Genomic DNA, 25,733 nt, shown 5'->3' with positions numbered 1-25,733 from the left:
AGCATCTTTTTGCGTCGGGAATACTGGGTTCCCGAATACTGTTTTTCTTTTTTCATGATTTCTGATAAGATTTTCAATTTCTGTTATGTCAAGCGACAGTCTCGCAGCTTTAGGGTTTGTCTGTTCAGTTTTTCTTGTCGCAAGTTGTTGTGAATGTCTTCGACTTTCGTACAAGGTTTGCCATTTCTTTTGGTCTTTTGTCACCTTTTCTTGCTGGATTAGGTCTTAGCTCTCTGTTCCGTTGCTTTGTTTAGTTGACGTCGATGAGGTTAGTGTTTTTCCTCTCTTATTGCTTTCTTCTTGTTTCTTCGTGTGCACGCTTTCCTCTTGTACAATCTTCTGGTCATTTTATGAGTCTTGGCACATTTTCTCCTTCTGCGTTGGGCTTGTCTCTCCATTGCATAAGCACTCCTCTTTGCTTTCAAGTCCTGGTTTTCCTTTTTGAATTGGAGTACTCTGCATCTGTGATTTCTGGTATGTTTTTGTGGATAATTGGTTATAATCAATGGTGCGTGGGGGCTGTGTTGTTGGTTGGCTTCCTTCATTTCCGTTTAATAATTCTGTGTTGGTTGGAGTGTTTGCGTCTATTGTTTTTATTTGGGCTTGTCTCTCCATTGCATAAGCACTCCTCTTTGCTTTCAAGTCCTGGTTTTCCTTTTTGAATTGGAGTACTCTGCATCTGTGATTTCTGGTCTGTTTTTGTGGATAATTGGTTATAATCAATGGTGCGTGGGGGCTGTGTTGTTGGTTGGCTTCCTTCATTTCCGTTTAATAATTCTGTGTTGGTTGGAGTGTTTGCGTCTATTGTTTTTATTTCACTTTCTTCTTTTTCTTTTGTTGCGAGTCCATTTTTAGTATTGAGTTCTCCTGCAGCTTCATTAGCGTTTTTCCCGTGTGTTTTTTTTGCGGTTGCTTGCGTCTCTGTTGTTTCCATCGTTTTTTTCCGTAGCCTCATCTTCTGGGGAGTCAGCTCTATAATTTTCTCACGCTTCGTAGTGCGTGTCATTATCTTCTGCTTTCTGTGGGCTTTGTTAGCTTGGTGTTCGGGGGGGAGGATTGCTCATCTCCCCTTATTCGATTCCTGGACCGATCGGTAAGGCTTGTGTTGTTCCACCGGCTCACAGCTCTCCTAGACTCTGGCTTCGCTTGCTGCACTCTCTCTGCATGAGCAAAGCTCCACTCACATCCGTTGCTGTTGCTTGTAATCATTGAAGTGGCTCTCTAACACTACTCGTGGGCCCCTAGCGTTGAAATAATCAGGGGCAGGTGAGTGTGTTTCAGTCTTTTTGGGTCAAGATGACGTGTGTTGTGGTTTGGTTGGAAGGTACTCTAAGTTCTATTCTTGTTTGCTCTGTCACCTGGTTCCAATTTCAATTTGTCTCTCCAAAGTGCGCTTTGCAGTGCACTCCTTAATCTGGTAGATCAAAAGCAGTTTGCCCGCAGTCTCCACCTTCTTGTTGCAGTTATCCGAGCGCGGGTGGATCAAAGGCAGTTTGCCCACAGTCTCCACCTTCTTGTTGCAGTTGTCTGAGCGCGGGTGGATCAAAGGCAGTTTGCCCACAGTCTCCACCTTCTTGTTGCAGTTATCCGAGCGCGGGTGGATCAAAGGCAGTTTGCCCACAGTCTCCACCTGCTTTCACGTTTTTCAGTCTTTCTCACATCTGCCAGAGTGTTTTGATGCGATAACGGTGGTCTTATTGGTTGTGCTAATAACGATTGTGCGAGTTTAGAACAGAATTGGTATCTTCTTCCCAGAGCACTTATCCTCTTGTCACGGGGCACTGTGCGATAGGTTTCACATAGGGGGTTTTATCAGTGAGTGCTTTTTGTGGTGTTTAGGTAGCTGGCACAGGGAGGGAAGGTTTGGCCAGCTGCCAGCTCCCAGCAAAGCAGCAAACAGCAAAACAGTGTTGTCAGAAAACTTGCACCCTTGACTAGCGCAGGCTTAACGCCGCAAGGGTGTCCCTCGCGGTCTTTTCACTTCAGTTTCCTAGGTGGGCGGGGCCACGAGACTCCAGTCTCTTAAGGCAGCAGTGTCCTTAGTTCGCCCAAGCCCCGACTCTGAATGAATTGCTCGTAGCCCGTTGTAGACAGCAGTCACGGCATTCTTTCTTGGGTACTTCAAAGGAGTTGGGAAGCAATAGCGGCGCAGCCACAGCAAAACAGTGTTGTCAGAAAACTTGCGCCCTTGACTAGTGCGGGGTATGCAGTAGAAAACACTCTCTCACTTGGTTAGCCCACGGTCTCTGAACAGCCTGCGGCTCCAAACACCCTTGGCCATGCGGGCTTCTTGCTACTGTGTTATGATAATCTTTGATCAATTGATACCAACGTTTTCCAGGTAGATTAGAAACGACAAGCATTAGCAAAGCCAGCACGTTTTGCTGTAATAGACTTAGTGAAAACTTCCATTCACCTTGTTGGATTGAAGTTTTATGACTATGGCCCTCATTACGACCCTGGCGGAAAGTAACTGACCTGACCGCCATAGCGTAAATAGCGTTTCCGCCATTGCACGATGGAGTAAAGTGCGGCTAATTCCGACCCATCGGGCACGAGCATTACGCCATGGCGGAAGTGCAAAGTCCGCGATGGCGGAAATGTCCCCAAAACGCCCCTCACCGCCGTCGTACGGCGCCCTAGGTGCAATTCCGCCACCCATCATAGCGGTCACCGTAATGAGCGGTAATCGCAAAATACGGTGACCGTAAATATACGGAAACGGAAGTAAAAACATGGGGCCGGAACGGGAAACAGCACGCCGTACACCTACAAAATCAGAATCCCAACACAACCATTACAAATCCGACCCTGAGACACATCCCAACCCGTAAGCCACCCTAGTTAAAACAATCAAAATGGGAAAAGTTGCTAAAAAAGCGTGCGACCGCAAGCGGCAGGTCCACTTCTCCCATGAGGAACTCACCGTGCTCACAGAGACCCTCCAGGAGAATGCTGCCGTCGTCTTCTCGACGCAAATGACCAGGACGGCACTTGCGAACAAGAAGGCCATATGGGCCCTGGTGGCACAGCGGGTAAGTGCGGTGGGGACCGCACCCCGCAACCCACAGCAATGCAGAAAACGATGGGACGACTTGCGGATACGCGTACGGAGCATACTATCAGCCAACCGTAACATTGCCACAGCTACCGGTGGAGGATCGGAATCACCCATCAAGTTGACCCCCTGGGAAGAAATCTGTGCCTCCACCATTGGAATGGAGAGTATAGAGGGAGTCGGAGGGATGGAGAAAGGAGTGCAGACATCCGAAGAATCAGGTAGGTGGGCCAAATAAAACAATGCTAAATCCACAATGTCCAATCATGTGAAGTACCATGTGTCCACATAGTGCAACAGAAACACATGTCCAGGAGAACGTCCACATACATTGGCCTGATAGCGCACTTTAAAACTTACATTAAATACATAAATAATTAAAAATCCTAAAAACACCCTCTACACGTGCAGCATGCACACCCTAACTGCAGGCTGCAAAACAACTGCATCCTCAATCCACACAAAAATGAAACCACCTCCAAGGCCCTGACCCAAAACACCCTCAGGTACCACCCCAATGCATGTGATACATTGCCATTCCAATTTCCACAGACCCATAAATAACTCTCGCCCTCCTTTACTCCACCACAGGGTCCGATTCAAACGACGAGCTCCAGGACACCCCTACCAGCACACCTGCAAAGAGGGCCAAGACCAACGGCCAAAGACCCTCCACCTCAGCTGCACGGATCAAGACACGGCAGCAGCACAAATCAAGTGGCAGCACACAGGAGGGGACTTCAACAGGCACCCCAGCAGCCAGCATGCCCACAACAGCAGCACCACAGGTCCCCCCAATGGATGCCACAGAAGGCACTGCTTCTGGTGGCAGCAGCACCATAGGTGACACTGCATTAATGGCAGCATGCTCCGACACAGAAAACGGTGCTGTCGATGTAGGACCCATCCATGACCTGTCTCAATCCCCCTGTTTGTTTCATCCCGTACACCATGAGGATACCACGCAGGGGCACCCACAAGACGACTACTGGCCATCCCCCACAAGCCCTGTGGCAAGGCAACATGAGGTGATCAGCCCCTCTGTGACACCACCGCAAATGGGCATGGCCCAGCAGAGGCAACAGTCCCTCGACCAGGTGATCGTGCAACAGCAGCAACTGGCCACGCTCCTCAAGGAGCATGCTGATGAATGTGGGGGTTCTAAGGCAGTCATAGAAACATCTACTGAGACACTTAGGGCAGAAATGGAGAGAAGTACAGAGACACTAAGGGCACAAATGGAGAGAAGTACAGAGACACTAAGGGCACAAATGGAGAGAAGTACAGAGACACTAAGGGTACAAATGGAGAGAAGCACCGAGAGCCTGAGGGGGGAACTGCATGCGACGTCCAAAGACGTATGTGGTGAACTTTCCGCTGTGCGCCGTGTGCTCACTGAGCTCTCACAAACCCTTAGGGACATGCATGGACGTGAGCAGGCAGAGACATCATCCGTTGCAAGTTCCGTCCAGGGCAGCCCCCAACGTAGATCTGGGAGGAACCTGCGCTCCACAGGCAGGGGTGCCCCTGATACCCAGAGAGGGGGCTTGCAATAGCGTCTGCCCACTGACAATGAGCATCTTTGGACACTGGTGTTCGGGGGGGAGGTAGGAGTGTGGAGGGGGGGTGTTGGGCTTTCTTGGGTGGCGGGTCGATGGGGTGTGTAATATAATTTCACATATGCTATAAACATTACATAATCATCCAATGAGATGTGTGGACATTGATCTTTGTGTACGAGGCCTTTATTGGCGTACAGTCCACATTGTGCATGTTCCAGACACACACAGTGCCACAAGTCCCGTGTCCATGTATCAGCCACCAGGCGTGAGTGCTAGAAGCATGAATCTATGATATTCTGACGAATTTCACGGGCCTCCTGTGCCTCGCGGACTCCTTGAGGTGCTGCCACATCCCCACCCTCATCATGACCATCTTCAGGTGCTTGTAGTTCTGCGTCAGGGGGCATGGGCACATTTCTACGTACGCACATGTTGTGTAGCATGACACATGCCATGACCATCTTTGCAACCTTCTCATGGCGGTACAGGAGTGCCCCGCCAGACCTGCTGAGGCAGCGGAAACGAGCCTTCAGTAGGCCGAATGCCTGTTCAATGACTACACGGGTACGTGAGTGGGCATGGTGGTAGTCCTCCTCATGCTGGTTCTGTGGGTTCCGGAGTGGTGTAAGGAGCCATTTCTTCAGTGGATACCCGGCATCACCTGTATGTGGACAATAAAGGATGTTTGTGGAATGACATTGCTACGTACGCATCACCCCCTCCCTTCCTGCCAGGTCATTGCCGCATCACATACCCCATTATCATGCATGAAATGAGACTCACCGAGTAGCCAGGATCTGTTCCCTGCGTGTCGCTCCATGTAGCGTGGTATTGTAGAGTTCCTCAAGACCATAGAATCATGGGTTGATCCAGGAAATCGGGCACAACAATGTGTAAAGATCCTGTTGGAGTCACACACCATCTGTACATTAAGAGAATGATATTGTTTCAGGTTGCGGTACTAGGCCTCCATGGCATGTGGGACAACCAATTCCACATGGGTGCAGTCGATGGCACCAATGCAACCCGGTATGCCGGCCAGTGCATGGAATCCCACTTTTGTGTTTGTAATCTCCTGCTCCGAGCGTGGTAAAGAGATGTAGTCGTCTGCGTGCTTCAGGAGGGCATCGAGCACTTGCGATAGTGTCCGTGACAACAGTGGCTGTGAAATGCCATGCAACTGTCCGACTGTGTGCTGGTAGGTGCCTGTGGCCAGGAAGTGGAGTACAGACACCACCTTCAGTAGGGGTGGGATGGCGGTTGGGCTATCTATCATGCTGACAAGGTCAGCGTGTGTCATGTTCACAATGGCGGTTATGGTGTCCCCGTCCAAACGGTAGAGGGTGTGGATCTGCTCAGCAGTGAGGTTGAACGGATGAGCTCGGAGGCGTGGGATTGCGGGCTGCCTGCGTGGTGGTAGTGGCTGTGCTGGTGGCCCTTGCTGGCCCTGCCTTGCCCTCCTCCTCCTCCTGCATCTCCTCTGTGCGGCCGGTTGTTGTAGTAGTTGGTGTTCGTCTTCTTCTTGAAGTTGTAGTACTTGCAGTGCTATCAGGTCCCCCAGGGCCAACATCGCTAGTCCTGCCGGTAGCATTTTGGAGTGGGTGTGGTTGTGGGAGGGGGTTGGGTGTGCAATTTATGTGTTTTCAGGCTGTATAGCCTCCACCTGTGGTGATTCATTCCACCTGTGCCAGCTGCAATCCCCTTTGGGCGAGCACGTCCCGCACACAACGCTGCAATGTGACGCATGGCATCTTGCTATTACAATCATCTATTTAATCCCGATGGCAGTGAAATATTGGCTTATATGTTCATTCTGCTATGGTCCCATTGTTTCACATACTATCTTTGCAGTCGCGAACAAATTTGTGAAGGGTCAGTGAAATGTAGTACTCGATTAACGGTGGACCCTCATGCAGCACTGTACCGAGGTTCACCGACGGGCGGGGCGTCCCATTTGTGAGTGAAGCCAGTTGCCATTTTCACACACTGCCGCACTACATGGATGAATTTGTGATTTCAAGCGGTCACAGATGCCTTATCGACGTGATGTTGCAAATGAGGAATTCGAAGGACAGCGCTTTCGGTTTTCAGCTAGCGGCGAGGAGACGCCCACAGGTCTGACTGCAAATATAACGTTCTATTGTTTAATGTCCTTGGGACAGGGGCCATGGTGAGAATGCAATGATTGATATGAATAGTATGGGATGCGCAATAGCGTAGTGGACGATAAGGCAGGACGTTCCCAAATACATGTTACTTCACAACACTAGAATTCCGGGCTGGAGCACAGTGGATTTTGCAGACTGCATTACGCACAGACTCAATGGAAATTTCAAATGTGATGTGAGTAAATAATCAGGCGTTTTCATACCGGGATGAGGGAATGATGTATGGATGCATGGACAGATGATTTAATTGAGAGTTTGCCATGTACATGGCTTTTCGGAATCTATCCCCTTCCCCTGCGCTATGTGATGCAGAGCTGCCATAGTGGGACCATCGTCTATCTGCCCTTGTTGAACCCTCCCTGTCTCGACGCGCCTTCAGACACTTGTGTCTATGCACGTTACTAATCCCATCTAATGGATTCTGTCTTAACAGACGCATGCACACAAACACTCGTTTGTAATAGTGTTTTCACCTCGATTTATATAGTTATGATTCGCAAGTGATTTTTGGGTGGAAATAATCCTTTTGAGTGGGCTAGCATGCATATGGCTGTAGATTTAGTGTGATCATTGAAGTGAGTAATACGTATGAAGTTCTGATGCCCATGCTATTCTTTTTCATTTCATTTGGGTGACAGGTATCTCCTCCCCTTTTGCCGCTGCCATCTGTATGCCACTCCTGCAGATGGCTTTTACTCCCGACACCTGCTGCTTCGAGTTACTCAGTGGAGCACCATTACGATCTTATGGGACGATCGCCAATGGGCCACATGCCCTTACGCAGTACTAGTGGCTAGGAGCTACATATCAACCTTTCAGCTGGACTAGTGCCTACCTAATGGGATGGCCCTGCGGTTCTCGGCGCTTCCATGTTGCCTTTTTGAACGTGAATGTAGCCCCTGTGTACCATGAAGGAACAGGGCGTCACACAAGAAGAAGCTGGTCATTTATTGCGGATGCAGCCCACAGTAATGAAAAATGTTTTGGAGTTTATGACCTAATAGCTGTATGGGCTTGGTGAATTTGATGTGCAGTAAAATTTGATTCTGATTTCAACCGTGTAGCGTTATTCTTTGCAAGTAATGTAGCATATTCCTATTTGTGGAGCGGTGTATTGTGAGGAGATCTGCATTGGGTTCCGGCTTCTGAGTATAGTTGCGTGGTACTGTACTGGCCGCGTTTGCCTACGAAGCCCAGTAAGGTCAGGGATGGGGCCTGCCATTATGACTGTTTTAATGATGTCATGCTCAGGGGCGGGGGATTAGCTTTTGTGTAACAGATGCCGGTCAGCCAGGTGGATTGGTGGAATGATGTGATTATCAGAAAATGGCTGGTCACAGGTGCCTGTGTTTGCGTGCGTTTGTTGGAGGAAGACTGAGGTCATGTCCATTGGAATAGCTTCTGTATTCGTGCCATCTGTGCCCTGCAGCTCCCATTGGCCCCTCTTGAGATGAGCCTGGCTGCTCAGTCACTCTGCCAACTTGTGTGGTACATGCATATGCTGATGGTTGGTTTGTTTACTGGCAAGGGTACAGGGCTGGTGCAGTCTCCCTTAGGATACTGCTTTGAATGTTGCCTTACACTGGTGTCAAGCGATGGGGGCCTGTTGTTGTTTTGTCTCATGTTTCAGTTCATATAGCTGTACTTGAACCTTCACGTGCCTGTGCTGCATCAGTACGGCAATGGTGACATGCCAAATATGGATGGCCACTCACAAGGCACTTGGAGCCCCTACATTCATTTGTTCGTTGGCATGCATGGGTGATTTGTACATTTCATTGGTTGCATTGTGTAACTTCATTGCACCTACGAGGTGTTGTGCAATGTGGGCAGGGAGTGGTGTACAGGCACTCAGTAGGGCCATTTACGGTTGGTTCACGATGCCGTAATTCTCACCATGGCGGAATGGTACTTTCCGCCATGCTTGATGGCGTAAAGTAAATGTCCGCTAGGGTCAGCATTCGCGTACCGTTGCGCCATGGTGGTAATTACGGTTTTGCATGGCGCGCGTGCGCGTACTTGGTGCAGTTAGCGTTGGCGTTCACTACGGTGTAGCTGATGGCATCGTACTTTACGGTGACGGGTCATAATCGCACCGAGCGGTATTCGATGGCGGTATTACATTTCCGCCATCGTTTTTCGATTTCCGCCAGGGTCGTAATGAGGGCCTATGTCTATTAATAAGGCAATATGTGTGCTAACACCAACATACATAGTTTTAAAAGTAAATATCAGGTGGGTATAACCTATTAAATTACCACCATCTGAAAGTGACTTGTACATTCACTTTATTTGCTCAAATAATTCCTGCATATTTACTAATTACTTTGAAAAGCATAAAAAGTTGGGCAAGCTAGTGCAGGCATAACATTACTGATAGACAAAGTTAAAAAGACTTCTGTACACCACAGTGTACAGAAGTCCTTTTACTTTTTCTATTAGTAATGCTATGTGAAGTGGTGCTACTGGATTTGTCAGAAGGACACAGACGCATCCTTCTTCCAAACTTTTCAATAAACTCTAAAAGAGAAATTGGTAAAAGTGCACATGGCCTAATGTGCATCTAAGAGAATATCCAGATATTAATGACCCACTGAGATCAATTTTACCCAAACTCTTGTCTGTTTTTAATGTGAACGTGCTTTCAGATGCCAAGATTAAATCTAATGATGGCCATCGGTTTATCAAGATGATGGCCACCAAATGGATGCGAGATTCCGCTATGCTTCTGATGTCTATATTTCCCTTTTTGCCAATCATATGTGCCTTTTTATTCTCACCAGTGGCGTTTGAAATCTCCCCTTCTGGACAAAATATGCAATCAAAGCAGCAGACTGGCCTTCCTTCCTGTGCAGCTTCTCTGTATCCAAGTGGGCACCTTTCACTGCAGTCAGACAGAGGCACCTGTGGGTAAAAAGAGAAATTTTAAGTGTATTGCATACTGCATGCCTTACAGGTTTAGAGGTGAAGACATATATAAGAATTAAGAACTCCACATACCATTTGCTATCTTAAGTTTGAAAAGGCACAAAGTACCTCTGGTAAATCACAGATCCATTTGCACGCTTCCATGTAGGGGTGTACAAAATAGCAAAATGTAGTATTTGGATGAATACTGAATAGTTTGTCAAGTATTCATTCAAAGCCAAATATGCAGCCAAATTGTTGTTTTAGTTAACACATTGTTTTAACCTTGGAAAGTATGCTTTAAAATAAGTGTTGGCTGAGAAGAGAAACAAAGGGGTAAAACCTAGTAAAAATAATAAGCAGAGTAAAATCAAAACTGGGAAGTCGCGTGCTTCACAACGAGCAAATGGTGTAGGTCATCTTTCTCGTCCGCCTCTAACAACAGTCATCAAAAGACAAGTTGAAGGATCGGTGTGAAATGTTACACTGCAAGGCCTTCTAGATAATTGGTTGGCCGCTGGCAAAGATAGTTGTTTGCTTGAAAAAACGGCTCCCCTAAACTCCAATCTTAATTTGAGAAAAACTAGTAACCCCTACTGCCTCGCTCCAACAAAGGGTGCCGGTCTACGATGCACCCTTTCCGTAAGTGCTGCGTTATACTATGCATACCCCAAGCTACAAATATAATTATGGAGCCCCCCAAAATAATGTTTCAGTTACAGAGTCAGTAGAGAGTCGACCAACTCGTAAACGTGGGGAAAACCATCCATGTGGTGTGGAGGATAATTTGGTGATCTCAAATAGGGGATCCTTGGTAAAGTTTGAGGAACTATAACCTATGGGTAGCAGTCTATTTCTTAACCGTATCACTTTGCTAACCGTCTCGAAAAGAATTCCTTGGTTAGCTACGATCACTAATAAAGATCTATTATGTGTGGAACTACCTAAATGGGATAGTATGTCAAACTGGGCACTAATTAAATTTGCCAAACCTGCGCTGGTCTCTCTTCTATGTGCATGTACAGGAACATTACTAAACATGGGGTATAAATTAACAGTCTGCTATGAGATGGTCGGGCATTCTGTCTTTACCTCTCCCCCGTAGTACCCCAACTTTATGGTTGAGCGTGGAAGACCGTATAGGATCTCAGTAAATAGGGAAATGCTAGTACCTATCGAGTGGCATTTTAATATAAATTGCATTTATAACATCGCAAGTTGTAATACTTGTGGTTTCAGCCACCTAATGGATAGTAAGGGTTCACTGACCCAGCTGTTGAATTATAATGTTTTTATGCTTCAGGAAACATGGTTGGACTCTGCCTTATACCCGGATGGCTATCATATTTACCATAGGAAGGCTACTAAAGGTCCCCAGGACGCACCTATGGTGGCTTGATTATCCAGATAAGACAAAATATTGTCACAAATGAGATTGTACTACCCAAGACATGTGATAATGTCTTGGCAGTGGAGCTAAGGATGGGCGATCTTATGGAAAAATATAACATGTTGGTTATTAATATTTACTCTCCTCCAGATTCCACATGCCTGGATAGTATACACAATTATATTGATGAGTTACTTGCGGGTTGGGCAGGGTTGGTGGAAAATCAGATAATTCTGTTGTGGGGTGATCTAAGTTCAAGGTGTTTTGATAAAGAAAGTTGTGCTCCTTTCCGAGATGTCCATGAAAAATGTTGCATGGTACAGAAAGGTACAAATACAAAAGGGGACAAATGGCTGGATTTCCTCAGAAACTGGGACCTAACCCTATTGAATGGCAGAACAAAGGGAGACTCCCCGGGGCACTTTATCTGGGGCTGATGAGAAAGCGACAGTTGACTACTATTTTGTAAATAACACATGTTTGGGCAAGTCATGGAACTTAACGTAATACCACATGATTTTAGTGATCAAGCGGTGATTGCGTTGTACTTGGTTGGGCCCATAGTAGCCAACCTATCTCGTGGCATGAGTGGGGTTAATATTAATGGTGCAGGAAATCCTATTTTTTGGTGTGCTAGAAAAAACACTGAAACTAATTCTCTGCTCGCTCAGGTATTCTCTCGAGATAAGCTCTTACTAAGCTATATTACTGTAAATGAAATTGAAGGATTGTTGAGAGGTCTTGCAAGGGAAACGGGCCTGGTGAAATCCCAATATGTGACTCCCCGGGGCACTTTATCTGGGGCTGATGAGAAAGCGACAGTTGACTACTATTTTGTAAATAACACATGTTTGGGCAAGTCATGGAACTTAACGTAATACCACATGATTTTAGTGATCAAGCGGTGATTGCTTTGTACTTGGTTGGGCCCATAGTAGCCAACCTATCTCGTGGCACGAGTGGGGTTAATATTAATGGTGCAGGAAATCCCATTTTTTGGTGTGCTAGAAAAAACACTGAAACTAATTCTCTGCTCGCTCAGGTATTCTCTCGAGATAAGCTCTTACTAAGCTATATTACTGTAAATGAAATTGAAGGATTGTTGAGAGGTCTTGCAAGGGAAACGGGCCTGGTGAAATCCCAATATGTGACCTCAGAAAATCATGTAAATAGATTTGATATCACGATAAGGGATGCTAAGCGAGCAATGAGATAGAGATTAAGAATACTAAATAGGGCGGGAATTCCAGCCAATGAGTTGGCCCTTAAGATTAGAAAAATTAAGGCTGAGTATAGGGGTTGGTTGAAGTGGTGGAGACTCTCGATCAAAAATGGCCAATGGCAAAATATGATCTGTGCCATTAGTTGTAAGGAAATGATGAAGGTTTGGCAGATTCTAGCCTCGGCCAAGGGGATGAGACATAAGAAAATGATAAACCCTATGAAAGAGGAAGTATGGTTAACTTACCTAAGTGATAGAGACTAATCTTAGTCAAAGTCCACTGAGGTGGAATGCTGCTCTGGCGGATGGCCCTTGATTGTGTCTGTTAAGCACATAGATGTAACTATCTCTAAACGTAATAATTGTAGGGTGCCTGACCTAATGGGCTTGCCAGTGGAGTCCGAAATACACAATCCTATAGGGTGGTCTTTATAATGGCAATAATCTATTATGATCCCAATTCATAAAAAAAGGGGATAGGTTATTAACAGGAAACTATAGATTGATTTCCCTCTTAGATACCACCGGGACATTTTTTGGTACTTTCATTATAAAGGTCAAGGTCAAAAATGGGTAGACAAGAACCACATTGTTCAATTCACACAGACCGGGGTTTGTCCCGGGATTGCCACACACCACAATATCAGAGCGCTAGGCAGAATAATTCAGTCAGTTGTGGACTTCCGGGCCACTTTAGATTATGTCAACCAAGACAAATTATGGTCTAAAATGGAAAGGATGGGTGTCCAAAATGGCTGGTCTGTATTCTTATAGGGCTCAATACGAATAATGTTGGGGAAAGTCAGGAAGGACGACACCGGCACTTTGTTTGCCAGAGTGTTAGGCAGAATCATATGCAGTACCCTTTGGGAACAGCACACACAATTAAAACTGCAAGTGCAAGTACAAATTCACCTTTGGTACAAGCCTGTACTACACAGTAAAGTGGTAGCGATGGCTGAGCAGTCAGACTTATCTCAAGAGTAAAGTGAGCAGTATCAGAAGTTACACAAAGGACAGTAATTACTATGGTTCAAGCAAACACTGATTCAAGGTTTCTGAGTAAAAGAATATACATTTATTTACACCATCAATTATAAAACAGTTCACTAATGTAAAGCAAAACAAAAGAGTTGATGGCTGGAAGGTTTAGAATAAATCTTGACCTCTGGCATTGCTCTGGGCAACCCTCCAGACCATCGTTCTTCACCTGCCAAGCCATTACAAAAGGGGAAAAACCATATGCAAATCAGGCTTGGTCCCACCCCCAAAGGGGTAGTCCAGCAAGAACTGCTAGGTCACATCCCTTTTGCACGAGACCACAAGCATCCCCAGACATGTTTCAGCCTTGTTGGGCGTCATCAGTGAGGAGTAGCTTGGGTCTCTAGGCCCAGCAGGCAAGGGACCCACGTCTGGGCATACCCTTCCCACTCGGGGTGACAATAGCAAAACAAAAGAGTTGATGGCTGGAAGGTTTAGAATAAATCTTGACCTCTGGCATTGCTCTGGGCAACCCTCCAGACCATCGTTCTTCACCTGCCAAGCCATTACAAAAGGGGAAAAACCATATGCAAATCAGGCTTGGTCCCACCCCCAAAGGGGTAGTCCAGCCCGAACTGCTAGGTCACATCCCTTTTGCACGAGACCACAAGCATCCCCACAGACATGTTTCAGCCTTGTTGGGCGTCATGAGTGAGGAGTAGCTTGGGTCTCTAGGCCCAGCAGGCAAGGGACCCACGTCTGGGCATACCCTTCCCACTCGGGGTGACAATAGCAAAACAAAAGAGTTGATGGCTGGAAGGTTTAGAATAAATCTTGACCTCTGGCATTGCTCTGGGCAACCCTCCAGACCATCGTTCTTCACCTGCCAAGCCATTACAAAAGGGGAAAAACCATATGCAAATCAGGCTTGGTCCCACCCCCAAAGGGGTAGTCCAGCCCGAACTGCTAGGTCACATCCCTTTTGCACGAGACCACAAGCATCCCCAGACATGTTTCAGCCTTGTTGGGCGTCATCAGTGAGGAGTAGCTTGGGTCTCTAGGCCCAGCAGGCAAGGGACCCACGTCTGGGCATACCCTTCCCACTCGGGGTGACAATAGCAAAACAAAAGAGTTGATGGCTGGAAGGTTTAGAATAAATCTTGACCTCTGGCATTGCTCTGGGCAACCCTCCAGACCATCGTTCTTCACCTGCCAAGGCATTACAAAAGGGGAAAAACCATATGCAAATCAGGCTTGGTCCCACCCCCAAAGGGGTAGTCCAGCCCGAACTGCTAGGTCACATCCCTTTTGCACGAGACCACAAGCATCCCCAGACATGTTTCAGCCTTGTTTGGCGTCATCAGTGAGGAGTAGCTTGGGTCTCTAGGCCCAGCAGGCAAGGGACCCACGTCTGGGCATACCCTTCCCACTCGGGGTGACAATAGCAAAACAAAAGAGTTGATGGCTGGAAGGTTTAGAATAAATCTTGACCTCTGGCATTGCTCTGGGCAACCCTCCAGACCATCGTTCTTCACCTGCCAAGCCATTACAAAAGGGGAAAAACCATATGCAAATCAGGCTTGGTCCCACCCCCAAAGGGGTAGTCCAGCCCGAACTGCTAGGTCACATCCCTTTTGCACGAGACCACAAGCATCCCCAGACATGTTTCAGCCTTGTTGGGCGTCATCAGTGAGGAGTAGCTTGGGTCTCTAGGCCCAGCAGGCAAGGGACCCACGTCTGGGCATACCCTTCCCACTCGGGGTGACAATAGCAAAACAAAAGAGTTGATGGCTGGAAGGTTTAGAATAAATCTTGACCTCTGGCATTGCTCTGGGCAACCCTCCGGACCATCGTTCTTCACCTGCCAAGCCATTACAAAAGGGGAAAAACCATATGCAAATCAGGCTTGGTCCCACCCCCAAAGGGGTAGTCCAGCCCGAACTGCTAGGTCACATCCCTTTTGCACGAGACCACAAGCATCCCCAGACATGTTTCAGCCTTGTTGGGCGTCATCAGTGAGGAGTAGCTTGGGTCTCTAGGCCCAGCAGGCAAGGGACCCACGTCTGGGCATACCCTTCCCACTCGGGGTGACAATAGCAAAACAAAAGAGTTGATGGCTGGAAGGTTTAGAATAAATCTTGACCTCTGGCATTGCTCTGGGCAACCCTCCAGACCATCGTTCTTCACCTGCCAAGCCATTACAAAAGGGGAAAAACCATATGCAAATCAGGCTTGGTCCCACCCCCAAAGGGGTAGTCCAGCCCGAACTGCTAGGTCACATCCCTTTTGCACGAGACCACAAGCATCCCCAGACATGTTTCAGCCTTGTTGGGCGTCATCAGTGAGGAGTAGCTTGGGTCTCTAGGCCCAGCAGGCAAGGGACCCACGTCTGGGCATACCCTTCCCACTCGGGGTGACAATAGCAAAACAAAAGAGTTGATGGCTGGAAGGTTTAGAATAAATCTTGACCTCTGGCATTGCTCTGGGCAACCCTCCAGACCATCGTTCTTCACCTGCCAAGCCATTACAAAAGGGGAAAAACCATATGCAAATCAGGCTTGGTCCCACCCCCAAAGGGGTAGTCCAGCCCGAACTGCTAGGTCACATCCCTTTTGCACGAGACCACAAGCATCCCCAGACATGTTTCAGCCTTGTTGGGCGTCATCAGTGAGGAGTAGCTTGGGTCTCTAGGCCCAGCAGGCAAGGGACCCACGTCTGGGCATACCCTTCCCACTCGGGGTGACAATAGCAAAACAAAAGAGTTGATGGCTGGAAGGTTTAGAATAAATCTTGACCTCTGGCATTGCTCTGGGCAACCCTCCAGACCATCGTTCTTCACCTGCCAAGCCATTACAAAAGGGGAAAAACCATATGCAAATCAGGCTTGGTCCCACCCCCAAAGGGGTAGTCCAGCCCGAACTGCTAGGTCACATCCCTTTTGCACGAGACCACAAGCATCCCCAGACATGTTTCAGCCTTGTTGGGCGTCATCAGTGAGGAGTAGCTTGGGTCTCTAGGCCCAGCAGGCAAGGGACCCACGTCTGGGCATACCCTTCCCACTCGGGGTGACAATAGCAAAACAAAAGAGTTGATGGCTGGAAGGTTTAGAATAAATCTTGACCTCTGGCATTGCTCTGGGCAACCCTCCAGACCATCGTTCTTCACCTGCCAAGCCATTACAAAAGGGGAAAAACCATATGCAAATCAGGCTTGGTCCCACCCCCAAAGGGGTAGTCCAGCCCGAACTGCTAGGTCACATCCCTTTTGCACGAGACCACAAGCATCCCCAGACATGTTTCAGCCTTGTTGGGCGTCATCAGTGAGGAGTAGCTTGGGTCTCTAGGCCCAGCAGGCAAGGGACCCACGTCTGGGCATACCCTTCCCACTCGGGGTGACAATAGCAAAACAAAAGAGTTGATGGCTGGAAGGTTTAGAATAAATCTTGACCTCTGGCATTGCTCTGGGCAACCCTCCAGACCATCGTTCTTCACCTGCCAAGCCATTACAAAAGGGGAAAAACCATATGCAAATCAGGCTCTTTGTTTTCACTAATGTAAAGCAGCAGAAAATCACAATCTTAATACACTACACAACACCCAATCAATGCTGGACAAGTTAAGCTCAAAATGAAGTGTAAGCAAAATGGCACTCCAGCAATTTAAAAGGGAGGGAAAGAACAAGGTTATCAAAAATCAACAACAACAAGTGATAGGCAGGGCAATCTATAAAAGGCTTACTACAACTAGGATTCAAATCAATAGGCCTGGGCCAATGTTAATGGTTCAGAGTCTTTGCAAAGGATCACACAGTTCAGAGTAGTTTGCGGTTAAGTCTTTGCCAAGAGTTCAAAACGAAGTTGGTCGGAGAAAAGTTATTCAGAAGAATAGAGAAGGACAAGTCTTCGGAGAGGCGAAAGATTTCAAGCACTTTCACCGCGGTCAGACGGAACGAACGGCCGGATTTAAATAGTACCTTAGATGAAGAAGAATGCTGTAGCTGAGGCGGTAGTTCTTGGCAGGTCTTGCAGGCTCACGGTTCCTGAAGCAACTGTCGGACTGACAAGAAGGAGGAAGACTGGAAGGTCCTGCGCTGCCCAGGGAAGAAGCGAGCAGTAGAGCAAAGCGACAAATAAAATGTGTGCTCCTTAAAAGCACAAATGGACTCCCTCTCATTGGCTATCCGGTTTCCTGTAGCACAGCAAATTTGACAGGCTGAAGCGGGGGTTCAAGGGCTTTGTGAGCTGGTTGGTCCCACCAGGCTCAAGGGGAGAAGACTCCTTCCGGATCTTCACTGTCGTCAGAGTTTCAGGCAATTCGGACCTTCAGCAGGGCTTCACCGGGATGTCCAGTAGTTGCAGCAGTCGTCTTCCTTCAGCTCCTCGTTGGTTCTCTCGTTCCAGTGGTGACTCTGCCTTCCAAGTCCCAGAGACCTGCTTTTAAGCAGTTTTCCCCCATTCACACAGCCTGCCTGTCAATCACACAGCAGGGTGGCTGTCCTGGCAGGACAGCCACCTAGCCAATCAAACTACAGTGTGACTTGGGTCTTCACACTTAGGCGCCTAAGGAGGGCTTCTGTGCAGAAGCCTGCCAAAGGACGCCGAACAAAGGAACCAAACCTGGTTTGGCGTGCAGAGTAAAACATGAGAAAGTCCTTTACAAAAAGAAATCGCGAATAAACCCAACCGGAACCAAATAGAATTAAAAGTGGTCCAGCGGATTAAAGTTCGAGGCTCCCACCATAGCCTCAAACAGTACTGAGTGTATTTTCATAGCTCACGGTAAAATAAAAATGGTAGATACCACTGCCACCAGCCAAATCTTAGAGAAAGGGGAACAAAATAATGTTCCATGAGAAACAGACAAAAAGGGATAACTATTAACCCTTCCAGTACTCTATGGAAGATAGTTTGTACTGGGTCTGTAAATTTAAAAAGACTAGTAAAGTCAATGGCAACTTTATATGTTCTGGGAGACAGTAGTCAGTCCCAGAAAATGGAGTTTAAAGTGGGAAGTCTAAAAAGAAAACCCTGTGTCACTGCACTAAAGGTGCTGTGTGACACACAGTAAAAAGGTGATGCCTATGGAGTAGGTGAGACTCCATAGTCCATGAGCACAGAATGTACAACACAAAGCCAAAAACACATGTAAGAGTGGGCAACAAGCTCATACTCTTACCAGGTGAAAAGTTTAAATCATAGAAATCCAGCCAAGCTGCTGAGGGACTCAGTAGGTAAGGGAAATTAGCCATTCTGGAGAATTCTCCCTAACGCAGAGTAACTATAAATAGGGGGGTTAAACAGAGCTGCGGACTGGCCCCTTCTATTATTTAATTTCCTAATTTTTTCTCTGCAGGAACAGGATGCTACCCCAAAATGGGAGGAGTGGCCCTACAGTACATGTCATATGGGGATGACGGGGTGTTACTTAATCATACGTTTAGTGGTATCAATTCTATGTTCAAGGAACTTCTTGTATATGATGAAATGAATGATCTTATGATAAATATGGATAAAACTAAAATAATTATGGTAGCCTCTAGAAAGGTCATCCACCCCATTGTTGAATCAAGTTTGGTTATTCTGCATTATGTGTAAAAGCACACTTATTCAGGGTTAGATGTGAGTCCCTCTAGGAACTACGTCCACATAAAAGAGGCAAAAACCAGGAAAGCACGAAAATTGATCTGCATGATTGAAAATTTTGCCAACTCCACGGCCGGATATTCTTTGGAGGGTATAATCGCTCTAAATAAGCACAGTTTGTGTCCCTCGATTTTATAGGGTATGGATGCAATTGCTATGTATCAATTAGATTGGCTTGATAGGTTAAAGGGCTATTTCTGGAAATGAATTTTGATCTACCCTGATGCAATATTTACGATTGGAACTGGATTTGAATCATTAAAAGCCAATTAATAAAGAGGAGAGGGGAGCTGTTTCTAAAGGCCAAAACGAATCCCAAATATCAGCTGTTGGCGGCGGGCAGTAGGTAAAGTCGGTTTAGTACAGATAAGGTGGTGAGCGAGATTGCGGCTTTAAATGACAATTTATTTACTAAATTTGGTTGGCTCCCTGAATTTATACTTGATAAAGTTTAAGTTACCTTAATGGCCTGAGTTAAGAAGAGGATAAAATGTTGGGATTGGAAAAGTAACTATGTACATCTAACTTCATTACGAACATATAGTTACGGTACACAAGTAACCCACCATTACCTAAGAGCACAAATGTACCTCTGCCAGAGACCCACCCCTGCAGTACGCCACCTCATGCATAGATTGTGAAGTAATCAGCTACCTTGGTTAATCTTTAGAGGGGCAATTCTAAAAATACCGATAAGTGACCGGGTCTATCAAATTTGAAATGAACAAGGGAAACTAGAGACTCCCAAACATGTTTTTACTGAATGCACTGTGCTAGAGGATACCTATAAGCGTATATTAGAGAAATACATACGTGATTATGATGCAATTAGAATTCAGGAATTTTGGGATATATGCTGAAATACCGTGTGTGTCTTCAGATTGATTTATACTGGCTATGGGACACTATTTTGAGACTCCTACCAGGAGAGAACTATTTGATATTTAGATTTTAGATTTATGAATTGATTGGATTTTATGAGTAATGCAAGTATAGGTTTTAACAATGTTTATAATGGATGCTGTGTGTGTTTGAAAATATGGTTTTATTGATGTTTAAATGAAACAAAGCTGATTGATATATAATATGTAAAGTTTTTAAAGGTTATTACTTTTTACGATTGTGAAACAACAATTGTTTGTTGATGTATAATGTATTTGGAAAGGGTTCTCCACTGACCTGGTGTATTACTCCATAATTAAGTCTTGGCAGACTCGTACAGTTTGACTGGGAGGCTTCCACGACCTGAGTGTGTAAAGCAGGGTAGCTATTTGTGGAATCGGTATGCTGGCTGAATTGTCTTGTCCTCATCCACATAGCCCACTATACAAAAAGAGGACTACTTTGCTCATTTATTTTGAATCCCAAGGTTCTTTTAGAGCCATATAAAAATAAATAAATAAATAATTTAAAAAACCATGGACCATATGTATGGCATTATATTGCATCCACAAAACGAGTGGTTCTCTAGGTGACAGCCTTCCCAAATGCTAAGTGCTAGGGTGCAATGGACAAAATGGATAAATAGAATTGCATCTGCGAATGGAAATCACACAACATTGAAATCTCTTGGAAGTTGCAAGGTAGCCTAGGTGGAAAGTGAATTTGAATCTGTACCTGCAGCGCACACAGAAATATATCAATGTTTTCTGTGCATTCATGCATGACACACATCGAGGGCACGTGTGAGGCAATTGCACTCCACCTCCCTACCATTTTTAAAGAGAGGATGCCCTCCCCCATACACCAAACATGGGAAAGGACTCTCCCAGAGAGGCAGTATGTTTGGAGCAGGAGCCCAAACCCTACAAATCCTACAAAGTCTAATAACAGACTTCCATGTCCCCTTACCAGAAGTCCCAATGAAAGGCTCTAACGCCTTTTATATGTGTCACACTCTTCAGCCCTCCATCCCACAACACCACAAAATGCAGTGCTCTTCATCTCTGTGTCCACACAGAAAAGTTCTCATCTTTCACACCGTTCATGTGGTGATATATTAGCCTATTATGTTAGGCAAGAGGTAACCCAATAAGCTGTTTCTCCCAAGAGGCCAATGTGGGTTGGGAAATGCCCAACACATCTTGTGCTGCCTGATATGTAACTTACTCACCCCCAGCAATGTTGACCTACGAGTGGCAACCATCAGTTAGAAAGTCTTTTGATTTCCAACCATCCTCAACTCCTACGCCCCAAGAGGAACTGGAGACATTTACCAATATGAAGTTCCTCTGAGAGGACTCTTAGGCGGGATCCTGTCACTCTGCCTGACATATAACTGACTACCTCAGATCTACTGTTCTCTGCTACCTGTTGTGGATTGATCTTCTAGTTTATCAGCAATGCTTTCACAAAACATTTAATTCCATACCCTTTTGCAATCTGCACTACATATTTGCCTCTGAGTTGTTACGTTGCATTAAAATGATAAGGCAAAGTATTCAGCTGGAGCCGAATAGCAAGACATTATTTAACTAAAGCCAAATAGAAAATGTTCTTCAAGCTGAAGTTCAGCTCATGCTGTACTTCCATGTTCATACCATAAATCATGAAACTTTAACTGCCCCATTGTGTAATATGCTGACCTAGCACCAACAGAGGCCTTCTCCTCCTTCACCCTCCACCTGTACTGCTTCTCAACATGTCTCCCCCTGTTTCTGAGTGCTCTTCGCTCCATTTCTATTTCCTCCATTACTCTATGCCCTGCGTGCCCCCCTAATTTCCTCACGATGTTCCTGGCTAGGATACCCCTCAAATAGGTGCCTGCTTTCAAGTGACAAGGTTTGTGGTGCCACCGCTCCATTTTATCTCGGATGTCTGCTCCCAGGGTAGCTGCTTCACTCTGTGTTCTTCCAGGTACCCTACTCCTCTCTGTGCCCCTTTTTTGCCAAACTTGGTTCCGGACGGTATTCTGTGTGACTGCATTTCTTCTAGTGTAGCTGGGTTCCTTGGGGCGGCAAATGTCTGTGGGGTGCGACACTCGTTATAGTTTCTGCTTTCAAGTGCAATACTCTCTTCCTGGTTTGAGGTGGCCCCCTTATGCATTGTTTTGGGTGCTCCTTTCCTCTCCGTGTCCAGTCTTGCCATGACCCACTCCAGGTTGGTTTCTGTGTGGCCTCATTTCTAGTAGTGAAGCTGGGTTCCTGTGAAGCTGAAAGTCTGTCGGTCTCCTTGCATGGGTACTGGCTGGCAGGTTGTGTGTACATGTGTGCAGTCCTAGCTTGCACAAACATCCTACAAGAATAATATTCAGGATGCAACCCTCTTATGAAATCGACTCCAGCCATGTTGTTTGGGAAACCTATGAGTTACCTTCCTGAGATACTTCAGAAGCCATTATTGCCTAAATTCACATTAAGTTTCTAGAACTGGTTGCAGGACAACATTTGGGATGGCTGTTCAACTCCAGAACCAAATGAACACATATATAGATGCTGAATTCTTTGAATCTCTTGGAACTTTCATTTCATATTTTTTTATTGGTGATTTGTATAGTGCTAAAAATGCAAAATAATTCACTTCCAGATGCCCACAGTAGGTTAGGTGAGAATGTGTCAGCGTTAGCAGCTAGAACCAACTCTAAACATCTAAGTATTTCCACAACACTTATACCAAATGATCTTTACTTTCACTCTTAGAATCTAACCACATCCCCAGATACCCTTACCTGAAGAAGGGCAATTCAGCCCGAAATGCGTAGTAACTGATAGGAGACGTCAGTATGAGAGACTTCATCTCTACTGTAACACCCCTCCCTATTGAGATATGTGGTTTAACAATACTTCCATTACTGAATTGGTTTGTCGTCTATACTAAAATGCTAATGAATGTTCTCTGTATGTACATTTATCTGTAAAAACAATGCAATGGCAAAGTTCAATGATCAGCTAAACTGTGTATATTTGTAAATAACTATTCAGTATAGAATATATGCCTTTTTACTTTTATTTGTGTTATTTACTCTCTATGTGAGAAGCAAATTCCTTCTTAATTGGTGAATTGTTTGTATATAAATCAGTAAAAACTTTGTAAAACCAGAAATCTGATAAACTCATTCTTATGAGTATTACTGTTTTACAATTACATTGTATACAGTTTGCCCTAAATCTGCCCTTCGATGACTTGTACACTTTTATTTTGATCTGGTAGCACAGATCTGACTAGGTGCACCTGAAAATCTTAGACAAACTGACTCTAATCAAAGAACAGTAGTTGAAACTCCAGTAACACTGAGTGCACCTCCAAACCTATCGTACCAGTATACATTAAAGACAGACATGCCGCCTCCTAGTGAAATCAACAAACTACTAAATCAAGCGAAGTCCAAACGTGTCAGGGTTCTCAGCCCCATGAGTGCATCATGTCAAGCTGTGACATCCTCGCTGGTGCGTGCTCACTCACTAATGGCTGATATTAGATGGTTTGCAGTGTTGATCGCATTACCATTGCACCGGCTACGAGACTGGTGGGCGGGGTTTAGCTCGAAACTGACATCTCACACCACAACCACGGATTCTTGTATGGAAGTGCAGCCAGTCAATCTAGCAGAGATCTCAGATTCGATCATAGCAGCAGAGCTAACTTCTCTAGAAACTTGTCCAACACGTATAACAGCACAAAGTGAAGCCCAATTAATGAAGGTGTCGCCCGCAGCATCAACTGGCGATATCATGGATCCCACTGTAATCCAACAGAGCACTATTACAACAGCTGTGCAAATTCCCATCGGTGCAAATCCCATGCCCAGCTCTATTCAGCATGAAATTAATAAAAGTCCAGATAGACAGGCTGATAATTCTACAAATCTCACTTCTGGCATACCTACGTTCACATCTAAAACAGATGATTTGGGGGGGGGGGCGATGTTGCGCTCGGTAAAGATGGCTGACTGATGCTTTGCTCCACTCCGTGAGGCGCCTCTCCACTCATAATCCTGTGTTGGTGCCCGCTTGTGCCTGAACCCAATCACCCCCTCTGGTTGTTGGAAGCCTTGGCCGTGTGCTGTCTGATTGCCGCCCCCTGGATCCGCCCTGCTGCGATGCTACAGCTCCCTGGAGTCGGGCTGGGAGCTGGCGCTGCTCCGACCTGTTTCTCAGCTCCAGGGAGGTGTGCCTGAGGCTCGCGGCTCTGGGGCCTGCCATGGGGGAGGGGCGTGGTGAGGCGCTGTTCTGCCTTCCCCCGCCTTCCGTGGGCCCGCGGCAACTCGCGCTGCGACCTCGGACCCCTGGCTGGGTCCTGGGAGCCTTGCCTGTAAACAGAGCGGTCCGCACCGCTGCCCCTCCTGGGCGGCGTGCTGCTTCCCGATGCACCTCGGGGACCTCATCCAGGGACCTGGACCTCTCCGCTCAATGCGGCCGCGGTGAGTTCCACAGTGCTCGCTGGCCATCTCCTCACTCGCCCTGCAGCGGAGCCATTCTGAGCTTCTGCCGCCTCTCCCCCTGAGCGCGCGAACAATGTCTGGGCCCTCACACTCTGGCACTCACGGCTGCACGCCCTTGATTTTGGTTGCACATCAACCTAGCTGACTTTACGGGGCCCCGGCCCCCAACGTGACCTGTGGACATTGCTGAGAAATTGGATCTCCTTGGGCGCTGGGTCCCCTCCTTCCTTGCACACCCTGGGTGCCAGCACACCATACCTAATGCTCGCTCCCAGCGGGACCTCCCCCCAGCCATGGATCCTGTCATCTGATGTGCAGTACTAGCGGAAGACCTTCACTGTGTCGCTACACCCACTGGCCCCAGCCCCTCCATCCACTGGCTAATCCGCCGGGCCCATAAACCCTAATAAGTGAGATCCGGGTTGCCCCGTGTTGCCCCCGTCATCCTGCCACTCGTCAACTGGATCCTTGACCCCACCTGTGAGTGCTGTGACCTGTGGCCCCCCGTACTACCCGCACTGCCAACTCTGGGCTCTGAGTGCCCCAGCTGGCCCTCAGGGGCCCACATCCGCTGTGCTGGGTGCTGGGTTAACCGCACCATCTCTTGACACAGGGAGCATACCCTCAATCCGTTGAACTGCATTGGTGCCCAGGTCCTCTCCTTCTCCCATCTTCACTACAGTACTCTGGTGCCTACCTCCCAGCCCTCACCCGGGATTATTGGCCCCCTCTGCACTGGTGGCCTTCTGTACATCCATAACACCTCGGACAGCCCGATTGACCTCCTGTTGTGACCTGTCCTCTCCCCCGTCCTGCCCCAGCCCCCTCCTGGGCCTTAAGCCCACCTCTTGTTGCTACCATGACAAAGGGAACTGGTAAGAAGCAATCCTCGATGAACATGTTCACAAGGGCCCAGGTGGGACCGGCGGTGGAGGCATCGGGCCAGGAACCATCTAATGCGTCAACGTCAGAACCGCCCGATTCCCAAAAAATGATGGAATACATCCAGGAGGGGTTCCCACACTTCACAGCAAGCTGGACAACATGAACGACACTATATCCTCCATCAAGGCGCATATGGAAAGGACCGACGGTCGGGTTGCTGAAATCGAGACACGAGTGAGCTCCACTGAAGACGACTTGAGCTCTCTCCGTGCTGAGGTCTCTACACTCTCTACCCGAGTCACTGAGGTCGAGAAGAAAAACGACGACCTTGAATCCCGCTCGCGGCGCAACAACCTCCGCATTATCGGTGTACCGGAAGATGGCATACGGGAACCCATGGAAGACTATGTGGAGGCCATGCTATTACAACTACTAGACTCCCCGAAGCTCTCCCCACAGTTCGCGATCGAGAGAGCTCACCGTGCCCTCACGGAAAAGCCCAGACCGGGCGCGCCACCACGCCCTATTATAGCCCGAGT

The 25,733-nt window shown here is 47.1% G+C and overlaps 1 protein-coding gene across 1 annotated transcript in view; it reads right to left on the bottom strand.

Annotated features, from left to right (window-relative positions):
- LOC138514693 (vomeronasal type-2 receptor 26-like) overlaps positions 1-24,980 on the bottom strand; it is a 50,978-nt gene extending 25,998 nt beyond the window's left edge. Inside the window, exons 1-2 of the mRNA XM_069630107.1 lie at positions 24,876-24,980; positions 9,569-9,692 (exon numbers count right to left, since the gene is read on the bottom strand). Of these exons, the coding sequence (XP_069486208.1) occupies positions 9,569-9,692; positions 24,876-24,980 (229 nt within the window). The remainder of the gene's footprint in view (positions 1-9,568; positions 9,693-24,875) is intronic.
- Between the last annotated feature and the right edge of the window lie 753 nt (positions 24,981-25,733).

The sequence above is a fragment of the Ambystoma mexicanum genome, chromosome 12 (genome assembly GCF_040938575.1).
Source record: "Ambystoma mexicanum isolate Mex_15411 chromosome 12, UKY_AmexF1_1, whole genome shotgun sequence".
NCBI classification, from domain to species: domain Eukaryota; kingdom Metazoa; phylum Chordata; class Amphibia; order Caudata; family Ambystomatidae; genus Ambystoma; species Ambystoma mexicanum.
This window is presented reverse-complemented; position numbering and strand designations above follow the sequence as displayed.